Source organism: Triticum aestivum, chromosome 5B (genome assembly GCF_018294505.1).
Source record: "Triticum aestivum cultivar Chinese Spring chromosome 5B, IWGSC CS RefSeq v2.1, whole genome shotgun sequence".
NCBI lineage: Eukaryota > Viridiplantae > Streptophyta > Magnoliopsida > Poales > Poaceae > Triticum > Triticum aestivum.
In genome coordinates, this window is record NC_057807.1 from 678467230 (window position 1) to 678478918 (window position 11689).

At 50.3% G+C, this 11689-nt stretch overlaps 2 protein-coding genes across 2 annotated transcripts; one reads left to right on the top strand and one right to left on the bottom strand.

Moving 5' to 3' along the window:
• Positions 1 to 1484: 1484 nt before the first annotated feature.
• On the top strand, positions 1485 to 3339 carry LOC123114139 (probable inorganic phosphate transporter 1-8). Its single transcript, XM_044535514.1, has one exon. It carries the CDS (start codon positions 1562 to 1564, stop codon positions 3176 to 3178), a length of 1617 nt encoding a protein of 538 aa, XP_044391449.1. The 5' UTR covers positions 1485 to 1561; the 3' UTR covers positions 3179 to 3339.
• Positions 3340 to 7381: 4042 nt separating this feature from the next.
• On the bottom strand, positions 7382 to 9285 carry LOC123114140 (probable inorganic phosphate transporter 1-8). The gene has a single exon (XM_044535515.1). The coding sequence runs from the start codon at positions 9195 to 9197 to the stop codon at positions 7584 to 7586; it is 1614 nt and encodes a 537-aa protein (XP_044391450.1). The 5' UTR covers positions 9198 to 9285; the 3' UTR covers positions 7382 to 7583.
• Positions 9286 to 11689: the final 2404 nt, after the last annotated feature.

Consider the following 11689-nt stretch of genomic DNA (forward strand, 5'->3'; position numbering starts at 1 on the left):
ACGGGGGCGGATACCAAAACCATCGCACTATATAAGATGCAATAATAAAAGTAAGAAAATTATACAAGTATCTATATAAATATACAAAATTATTTTTTCCTTTCAGAAAGAAGATAAGAACAAGAGGCTCACCACGGTGGTGCCGGCGACGAGATCGGCGCGGGCGATCGACGGCGGTGAAGACGGGGACGGGACGTGACGGACCGCTAAATCTAGACAAATATTGAGGAAAATGGAGCTTGGAGGTCGAGCTTGGAGAGGAGAAAGCGTAAGTAGTATGGCTCGGGCATTCCATCGAACACCTCGTGTGCATAGGAGGTGAGCTAGAGCACCACAAAGTTCTCCCCTCGCCGGTCACGAAAAACAAAGCACTGGGAGTGCTCTGCTCGCGGGCGAGGGGTAGATATAGGCAACTAATTGGTCCCGGTTCGTGCCACGAACCGGGATTAAAGGGCAGCCTTTGGTCTCGGTTCACGCCACCAACCGGGACCAATGGTGGTGGGCCAGGAGCGAGGCGCATTGGTCCCGGTTCGTCCCACCAACCGGAACCAATAGGTCCAGCCGAACCGGGACCAATGACCCACGTGGCCCGGCCGGCCCCCGGGGCTCACGAACCGGGTCCAATGCCCCCATTGGTCCCGGTTCTGGATTGAACCGGGACTAATGGGTTGACCCGGCCTGGACCATTGCCCCCTTTTCTACTAGTGCAAGGGGCACTGCCTCAACATTGCTTGGGTTTGTACATTGTGCCAGCAGGGGCGGCGAGGGGTTGAGGGTGTCGGTTTGATCGACGCGCCCCACAGTAGGCGGTGTCATGTCGGAGTAGCGACCATAGAAAGTGTGGTCGATCGACCATGTAGGGTCTTGTGTGAGCACAGTGAAGAGGGCTCCTCTACATAGTGTTATTCTCTGCACTCGGATATGAATAATGCTACAACAACGGAGGACTTACCGGAGTTTTACGGGCTTAGCTGATGTGGTATATTTTGATTGGTAATTTGGAGGAAGCAGGGCCCATCCTGAAATTCAGGGGAGAAAGATCAGTCCGTTAACTGTAAATATATCACATGTAAGTCAAACATTTTTGCTCAGATATTGACATGTTGCATTCGGATCATATTATTTCCCATGATATCCCTGTCAACGATCGAGCATAGAAACTGCCCAGGATGCATAGCATGCAATGAAACATCATGCTCGCGGGAGCTTAGACAAGAGCGCATATAATAATATGAGAGATAATAAAAGAAAAACGAGACCAACACAGCCTAGACTAGCCTGTTGAAATTTTTTTATAGAAGAAAACTCTATGAGCACCAAGTGCTTGAGCTGTGAACTCCCGCGCCTTGCCAACTAAAATACGCTCAGTTCTCATAATATGGAAGATATTATATCGGTGATTACCAGCTGCGGCCGGTCTCCTCCTCGGCTACTTATACCAGCAGCAGCCGGCCCATAATTTCTGCAACACAACAAAGTCTTCCGGCCGGCCGGCACCGTCGTCTAGCTCTCAGCCTCTCACACTCGCCCCGTTGCCCTGTGCAGCAGCAGCAATTGCATCATGGCGCGGTCGGAGCAGCAGGGGCTGCAGGTGCTGAGCGCGTTGGACGCGGCCAAGACGCAGTGGTACCACTTCACGGCCATCGTCGTCGCCGGCATGGGCTTCTTCACCGACGCCTACGACCTCTTCTGCATCTCCCTCGTCACCAAGCTCCTCGGCCGCATCTACTACACCGACCTCTCCAAGCCCGACCCCGGCACGCTGCCCCCCGGCGTCGCCGCCGCCGTCAACGGCGTCGCCTTCTGCGGCACGCTCGCCGGCCAGCTCTTCTTCGGCTGGCTCGGCGACAAGATGGGCCGCAAGAGCGTCTACGGCATGACGCTCATTCTCATGGTCATCTGCTCCATCGGCTCCGGCCTCTCCTTCGCGCACACACCCAAGAGTGTCATGGCCACGCTCTGCTTCTTCCGCTTCTGGCTCGGCTTCGGCATCGGCGGCGACTACCCGCTCTCCGCCACCATCATGTCCGAGTACGCCAACAAGAAGACCCGCGGCGCCTTCATCGCCGCCGTCTTCGCCATGCAGGGCTTCGGCATCCTCGCCGGCGGCATCGTCACCCTCATCATCTCCTCCGCCTTCCGCGCCGGGTTCCACGAGCCGGCCTACCAGGACGACCGCGTCGCCTCCACCGGCACCGAGGCCGACTTCGTGTGGCGCATCATCCTCATGCTCGGCGCCCTCCCGGCCCTGCTCACCTACTACTGGCGGATGAAGATGCCCGAGACGGCCCGCTACACCGCACTCGTCGCCAAGAACGCCAAGCTCGCCGCCGCCGACATGTCCAAGGTGCTGCAGGTGGAGCTGGAGGACGAGACGGAGAAGATGGACGAGCTCGTGAGCCGCGGCGGAGCCAACGACTTCGGGCTCTTCTCGCCGCAGTTCGCGCGGCGGCACGGCCTCCACCTGGTGGGCACGGCCACCACGTGGTTCCTGCTGGACATCGCCTTCTACAGCCAGAACCTGTTCCAGAAGGACATCTTCACGAGCATCAACTGGATCCCCAAGGCGCGCACCATGAGCGCCCTCGACGAGGTCTTCCGCATCTCCCGCGCGCAGACCCTCATCGCCCTCTGCGGCACCGTGCCCGGATACTGGTTCACCGTCTTCCTCATCGACGTCGTCGGCCGCTTCGCCATCCAGCTCATGGGCTTCTTCATGATGACCGTCTTCATGCTCGGCCTCGCCGTGCCCTACCACCACTGGACCACGCCCGGCAACCAGATCGGCTTCGTCGTCATGTACGCCTTCACCTTCTTCTTCGCCAACTTCGGCCCCAACGCCACCACCTTCGTCGTGCCCGCCGAGATCTTCCCCGCCAGGCTGCGCTCCACGTGCCACGGCATCTCCGCCGCCGCGGGCAAGGCCGGCGCCATGATCGGCGCGTTCGGGTTCCTCTACGCGGCGCAGGACCCGCACAAGCCCGACGCCGGGTACAGGCCGGGCATCGGCGTGCGCAACTCCCTCTTCGTGCTGGCCGGGGTCAACCTGCTGGGCTTCATGTTCACCTTCCTGGTGCCGGAGGCCAACGGGAAGTCGCTGGAGGAGATGTCCGGCGAGGCACAGGACAACGAGGAGGACCAGGCACGCGCCGCCGCCGTGCAGCCGTCCATGGCGTAGGCCGCCATTCACAACTCGTGCGTGCTATGTTAGTCAACTCAAAGATTCTGATTTGTTTTATGATACTCAAAGCAATATGTTTGCCGGCTACCCAACCTGCAGGGCCAGCTCATGTATATGTCCATAATATATAGATCAATCAATCAATTTGCAGCTGCAAATGTGTGCAACGGTCAAAGCTTAGAGAGTGAGCTCCACTTGCTCGACAGTTGGTGAGTGGTGACTGATGAGCGTACCCAAATTAAGGCCTCATTCGATTTGAAGGATTTTCGTAGAAAAAACATAGGAAAAAGAATTTTAGAGGACCATTCGGTTTCTAGGAAATGCATATCGGAATTTCGTAGGAATACTACTCATTTCCTTAGGATGGCAAGTGCCATCCTATCAAATTCCTGTATTACTACTAGTTCCTACGTTTTGATTTTCTCTAAACCGAATGAGCCCAAAGAACCTCAATACCCTCTTGAGTCAACGAAAGAGAAAGCTCAAACTGTAATTGCACTCTGGGATGGATTACTAACTTTAATTAGAGATCCCACCGATGGATATTATTGGATTGGTGGATTAATTTATCAAGAGTAATAAATAATCGTAGGCTAGTAAAATGTATCGTTAATCTGTAGTGTTATTTTACTGGCTTAGGACACATTTGGAACAAAGCGAGAACATAAGATTTTTATTTTTTTCGGGTGAGAACATAAGAATTCCCTAGACTTTTCTAGGGGATATATTTCTTTGGTACTGTTTGGAAGAAAGGAATTTATCATTCTACAACCGTTTGAAATTTCCATGGAATGGGCTATTTCATACTCCCTCTGATCCTAAATATTTGCCTTTTTGGAGATTTTAAATGGACTACCATATACGGATGTATATAGACATATTTTAGAATGTAGATTCACTCATTTTGCTCCATACATAGTCACTTGTTGAAATCTCTAGAAAGAAAAATATTTAGGAACGGAGGGAGTATACATTTTGAAGGAAACCAAACATGAGATCATATCTCAATTTTTTCCCTCTTTGTGCCTCCCATTTCATAGGAATTTAGAGGAAACCAAACATGATGTCCTACCTCTCAGCCTTTTCTTTTCTCTACGTGCCTCCCATTTCATGGGAATTTTGGAGAAAACCAAACATGAGATCCTACCTCATGTTTTCTTTCCCTTTGTGCGTACAAATTCTGTGTTTTAGTTTTGAGAATTTCCCGTGGCTTTAGTTTATGTAGAACTATATGATACATGATATCTTAATTTCTGTGGTTTTTCTCTACCCATGTATTGAGTTTTATTTTCTTGAACAGGGCCTAAGTACTAAGGGCATTTCTAACCGATCCCCTATCCGACGTTAGAGGAGTAAAAAGTCGGTTTTACTCCTCTAACGCGCACCTAACCGTTCCTCAAAAACGGTTAGTCCCCACCTCTCCTTGCTCCCCTCCCCGGACCCCCCGCTAGTTGCCGGCGGCGGCGAGTCCCCACCCAGTGACGCCCCGCGCAGGACGATGGCCACATCACGAGCGCACCATCTCTTCGCCTCAAGCTTGCCAACGACCCGACACAGCCTACTAGGCACGCACAACCGCTCGTTGTCTGCGTCGTCGCAAGCCAGCGGCACGGGCGATCCCGCGGTCCACTCGGGCGACCTGCCGAGGGATGACTACGCCGAGAGCAAAAGTTGCACATAAGGCGCAGAGAGTACATAACTGAGAGTTGCTCCTCGCTCTAAAACCTTGCCAGGCCCCTCTCCTGCAAAACTCTAAACTTCTCCTGATAAATACTCGTCATATACAATATTAGTTTACAGAGGGTTAGTGACCTAAAACTTTTTATATTAGTTTACAAAGGGAGTATATTCCTTTTCTATAAAAGAATGTTCAATTTAATATGGTTTTTTGGAGCCGCCTTGTAATACGGGTTTACAAAGGAACCCACCAAACAGCGCGGGGTTTACTGTGCTGGCATGCCCTAACGCACGCTCTGCACATCGGCTTAGCACCGTGTGCTCGCACCCCTAACCCCGCACACCAGAACCGACCAGGAGCCACACATAGCATGCCAACGACGCCATGATCTGGTGTTCGAGTCCCCGTACGCGGCGCAGAACCCGCACGAGCTGGACGCCGGTACAGGCCCGGCAACGGCGTGCACAACTCCTTGGGTGCTTGCCGGGGTCAACCTGCATGCTCGGGTTCATGTCCACCTTCCTGGTGCTGGAAGCCAACGGGAAGTCGCTGGAGGAGATGCTCGATCGGCGAGGCCCGTGACAGGCTGCCCTCACGACCAAACTGATAAGCTATGCCACACTAATGTGTTAACTGGAAATCTACTTTGTCAACTCGGGTGCGGTTGTGTTAGTGACAAGACAGAATGAACGGCATGGCGCATAAACTAATCATCGTTGCTAATAAGCATCTCAAAGATTTTTGACTTGGCCGTCGACAGGTATATTGATGCATGGGCAGTGAAGGCCTAGGCATATCGATCGTGTCTGCCTGCTTGCATCCCTGCCAGATTAAACAATGGCCGGATGATATGCATGATGAAAATTGCTCACCTTTGGTTAGCGCTGGCTGACGCTATATCGATGGGGAGGTGGCACAATTTGCCAAAATTTCCTCATCTTTTAATTAAACCATCGAAGTCTCCTCTCATCTCGGTCCCTCTCATGGTGAGCGTGATTTTCTCTTGTAGGCAGTTGACTAGAAGCTGCATAGATACATATATCATATCCTAGTGCTTTTGAGAAATGTACTTCAATTAATTCCTAGGATGAGGTTTCGAAAAGAAAAATGAAAATCCTAGGATGAGCAGTTCAGACTATGATCTCTTAAGCTGCTGTTGTTCGGACTATGCCAAGCCCAAGGGTGCTCGATGTCATCTTTTGTTCTCCTCCAGAAAGGATCTCATTTTTATATGCAATCATGCATTTGGTTTTGACTAAGAAAGTTTAGATGATGCCTTCCAACAAGTTACACGGTAATGTTATCTGGCTAGTCAGTTGGGATGAGGGTGGCAAGTGAACATTTTTTTTTACAGTTTTAGGTGGTGGGAGACGGCAAACACTGCCTTTTTGCTGTAAAATTCCACTTCTTCCCAAAAAAAGACATGCGTTTATGAAGAAACCGCCGATCTCATACGACCAAACTTGTCATCTGCACTGTTTGCAAATGCCAACCCCTCCTAGCCAACGTTCGCTAGCTATTGCGGTCCCAGTTATAACTACGTGCGCAATAGTCCAAAGAACTATTCCAAATTAAATCCCTCTCTGTCCGATTTCTTGAAAATATTTACATACACAATTTTGTCGACATAATTTAACTGATGAGGTTGCTTTTACAAGCTTGCCAAGTTGTATTGCATACACAGTTAACACATTTCTGTAACCAGGAAGTAACATTACACACATTTTTCTCGCGCATTTATGGCGATGCCATCGTGATTGCCGGATCTTGCCCTTGTGATGTGGATCACCTCGTTTCCAGTTTGTGCAGTTCGTTTAGTACTATCAATGATTTTGGTTGACTCGGTTAATTTCTTGGATTTGAGGTTGATTTGAGTTGACTCAGGGGGAATGACCTTGACCCAACACAAGTAGTATATATGCCAATGATCTTCTTCACCGTGCTCACATGGAAAATTGCAAGGCAGTATCCACCTATATCTCTGTCACGTGGACAACCAATGAGTTGGTGGGTTGCAATACATTTCTTTCTCTATAAATAAGGTGCCAATATATCAAGCTAAACCAACAGATGTGCATTGGGTTTGATGCAGACAACCAAACACTTCCTAATGACCTCTTTCTTCCTTTCCCGACTGACACCTTTTGTTCTATTTGGTTTATATATATGCAATTATGCATTTGGTTTTGACCAAGAAAGTTAGATGATTCGGTCTGATGCCTTAGTCATAACCTTGGAAGATGACTTCACTCCATGATATTATTTTCACTGGTTAGTACTCAGGGACTAAGAAGTACTACAAATGAAGGAGACTCTTGACTAGCCTAGAACTACTCACAGAATTAATCAAATCAAATCCAATAAGTAACCAGTGACAGGAACTAAAATTAAATTATCCACCTCAGAGTGCAATTATAGTTTGAAATTTCTCTTTCATTGACTGAAGAGAGTCTTGAGGTTCTTGGATCGGATACGAAGAGATGCCACAGCTTAGGCTCATCATATCATTGACCAACTCTCTAGCACATTTGCAACTGCAAGTTGATTGATTGATGTAGATAATATATTGTGGACATATACATGAGCCGGCAAACATACAGTAGTATTTTAAGCGTGTACGTATCACAAAAAAAATTACCCAACAGATTAAGGATCTTTGACCCACTCAACATCCTGCAGCTTCACTAGCACGCACGAGTTGTGAATATATGGCGGCCGGCCTAGCTACGCCGTGGACGGCTGCACGGCGGCGGCGCGTGCCTGGTCTTCGTTGTCCTGGGCCTCGCCGGACATCTCCTCGAGCGACTTCCCGTTGGCCTCCGGCACGAGGAAGGTGAACATGAAGCCCAGCAGGTTGACCCCGGCCAGCACGAAGAGGGAGTTGCGCACGCCGATGCCCGGCCTGTACCCGGCGTCGGGCTTGTGCGGGTCCTGCGCCGCGTAGAGGAACCCGAACGCGCCGATCATGGCGCCGGCCTTGCCCGCGGCGGCGGAGATGCCGTGGCACGTGGAGCGCAGCCTGGCGGGGAAGATCTCGGCGGGCACGACGAAGGTGGTGGCGTTGGGGCCGAAGTTGGCGAAGAAGAAGGTGAAGGCGTACATGACGACGAAGCCGATCTGGTTGCCGGGCGTGGTCCAGTGGTGGTAGGGCACGGCGAGGCCGAGCATGAAGACGGTCATCATGAAGAAGCCCATGAGCTGGATGGCGAAGCGGCCGACGACGTCGATGAGGAAGACGGTGAACCAGTATCCGGGCACGGTGCCGCAGAGGGCGATGAGGGTCTGCGCGCGGGAGATGCGGAAGACCTCGTCGAGGGCGCTCATGGTGCGCGCCTTGGGGATCCAGTTGATGCTCGTGAAGATGTCCTTCTGGAACAGGTTCTGGCTGTAGAAGGCGATGTCCAGCAGGAACCACGTGGTGGCCGTGCCCACCAGGTGGAGGCCGTGCCGCCGCGCGAACTGCGGCGAGAAGAGCCCGAAGTCGTTGGCTCCGCCGCGGCTCACGAGCTCGTCCATCTTCTCCGTCTCGTCCTCCAGCTCCACCTGCAGCACCTTGGACATGTCGGCGGCGGCGAGCTTGGCGTTCTTGGCGACGAGTGCGGTGTAGCGGGCCGTCTCGGGCATCTTCATCCGCCAGTAGTAGGTGAGCAGGGCCGGGAGGGCGCCGAGCATGAGGATGATGCGCCACACGAAGTCGGCCTCGGTGCCGGTGGAGGCGACGCGGTCGTCCTGGTAGGCCGGCTCGTGGAACCCGGCGCGGAAGGCGGAGGAGATGATGAGGGTGACGATGCCGCCGGCGAGGATGCCGAAGCCCTGCATGGCGAAGACGGCGGCGATGAAGGCGCCGCGGGTCTTCTTGTTGGCGTACTCGGACATGATGGTGGCGGAGAGCGGGTAGTCGCCGCCGATGCCGAAGCCGAGCCAGAAGCGGAAGAAGCAGAGCGTGGCCATGACACTCTTGGGTGTGTGCGCGAAGGAGAGGCCGGAGCCGATGGAGCAGATGACCATGAGAATGAGCGTCATGCCGTAGACGCTCTTGCGGCCCATCTTGTCGCCGAGCCAGCCGAAGAAGAGCTGGCCGGCGAGCGTGCCGCAGAAGGCGACGCCGTTGACGGCGGCGGCGACGCCGGGGGGCAGCGTGCCGGGGTCGGGCTTGGAGAGGTCGGTGTAGTAGATGCGGCCGAGGAGCTTGGTGACGAGGGAGATGCAGAAGAGGTCGTAGGCGTCGGTGAAGAAGCCCATGCCGGCGACGACGATGGCCGTGAAGTGGTACCACTGCGTCTTGGCCGCGTCCAGCGCGCTCAGCACCTGCAGCCCCTGCTGCTCCGACCGCGCCATGATGCTGCTGCTGCTGCTGCACAGGGCAACGGGGCGAGTGTGAGAGCTAGACGACGGTGCCGGCCGGCCGGAAATCTTCCTTGTGTTGTGGTGCAGAAATAATGGGCCGGCTGTCTGGTATAAGTAGCCGAGGAGAGCTGGGTGTCACCGCGAATATTGATATTATTATTATATGTTCTCTTGTCTAGGCTCCCGCGAGAATGAAGTTTCACCGCATGTAAAGCTGTTACATCTGGGGAATTTCCATGCTCCATCGTTGACAAGGATATCATCCGGCATGGGAAATAATATGATCTGAATGCAACCTATCAACATCAGAGACAAAATATTAAGGGAGTTCCTATGTGACGCATTTTGCGTCAAAATGCTGCACTTTCGCACAGGCACGTCGTCGGTGCGCTGATTGGGCCGGCCCATTGCAGTGCGCTGCAAATACCAGGTGATAAATTGCAAAAAATAGTAGGGTGCAAACTCAGCACTGGCGACTCGCACGCGCACCCTACTAGCCACTAGGATGGACGAGCTCATTTGACCAAACTGCAGCGGGTACCTACAAGAACTAAAGAAAGTATAAGACTGTTTGAAAAACATACTTTACGATTTCCCAAATAGCAAAAACAAAAGGTGAATATTTTATCAAACGCGAACACTATTAGTTTTATTTTACAAATTTTGAGAAAACTCAAACACTTTTTCAACACACAAATGAATTTTGGAGACGCGAACATATTTTTTTGGAACGGAAACATTTTTTAAACTACCCAAAAAACTGAACTGGAACAATTTTTCAAATTTCAAAACAAAATTTGGAAACACAAACAACTTTTGAATTTCCCAAATATTCTTGGAATTTGTGACATTTCTTTAAAGCACAAACATTTTCTAAATCTTAAGAACAAATTTTGAAACAAAGAACAAATTTGGAAGCACGAACAATTTTTTAAAGCACGAACAATTTTTAAATGTTGAGAACAAATTTTCAAATAGAGAACAAATTTGGAAGCTCGAACAATTTTTGAAAGCATGAACAATTTTTGAATCTTGAGAACAAATTTTGAAATGGAGAACAAATTTGGAAGCACGAACAATTTTTGAAAGCACGAACAATTTTTGAATGTTGAGAACAAATTTTGAAATGGAGAACAATTTTTAAGCGCGAATAATTTTTGAATGTTGAGAACAAATTTTGAAATGGAGAACAAATTTAGAAGCGCGGACATTTTTTTAAAGCATGAACAATTTTTGAATGTTGAAAACAAATTTTGAAATGGAGAACAAATTTGGAAGCGCGAATTGAAATGGGAAGATTTTTTGAAACTCCCAAACCTAATTTGAAATGTGAACAAAAAGAAAACAAAAAGAGAAGAAAAAGGAATTGAAAAATGAAATAAAGAAACAGAAAAACAAAGAAAGAAAAAGAAAAAAAACAGGAAAAACAACAAAGAAAAAGCAAACAGAAAAAACCAGTGAAAACCCGGTTCAAGAACCTTCTAGAAGGTTCCCAAAACCGTTCAGGAACCCTCCAGAAGGTTCCCAAAACCGGAAGCTGCAGCGCCAGCGCTATCTCCTAACTGGGCCGGCCCATCTTGATCGCTATCGCTAGCTCTTTGTGCGAAGCCTCGACAAGTCGACGCAGCGAGCGTCCAATAGGATTTTCCAAATATTAAGACTTGCAAGGTGATATTTACAGAGTTAACGGACTCATCTTTCTCGCCGCAATAATCACCGCTTTAGGATGGGCCCCGCTTCCTCCAAATTACCAACCAAAATAGCCCACATCAGCCGAGGCTGTAAAACTCCGATAAGCCTGCCCGTGATGGGAGTATCATAGGTAGTATCATGCATGCCAAGTAAGCAATTTTGATGAGTTGGCATAGGACTAAATGAAGAAAGAGATGCTTGATTATCATATCATTGATACCGAATCATGTTAAATGATATGCTACTTTGTGTTATGCATGACAATAAATGAAGTCCTCTATGATACCAACATGTGATACTATGCATTACGGATGTAGTAATTAGTATATGATACTCCCCATTACAATCAGCCTAAGCCCTCCGTAGTTGTAGCATTACTCATTTCCGAGTGCAGAGAATACCACTATGTTGTGGAGGAGCCCTCTTCAGTGAGCTTAAACGATACCATGCATGGTCTGTCGACCACACTTTGTACGGTCGCTGTTTCGACGTGCCACCACTTGCTTTGGGGCGCGTCAACCAAGTCGACACCCTCGCCCCCTCATCTTCCCTCGTGGCGCAAGCACTGGCGGAGTTTAGGCAAGGCCGAATGGGCCATGGCCCGCCCAGCTTGATCTGGAGCTTCTTCTCACATTATAGTCAACTCATGGGTCGTAGAATACCAGCTAGTAGCAATTCATTACAGCCTGGGCCACTGGTCCTGCACAACTTTTTGATGCAAGCTCCACCACTGGGCACAAGGTACCCACCCAAGCAATGTTGAGGTAGTGCATGCTCATAAGTACAACCCC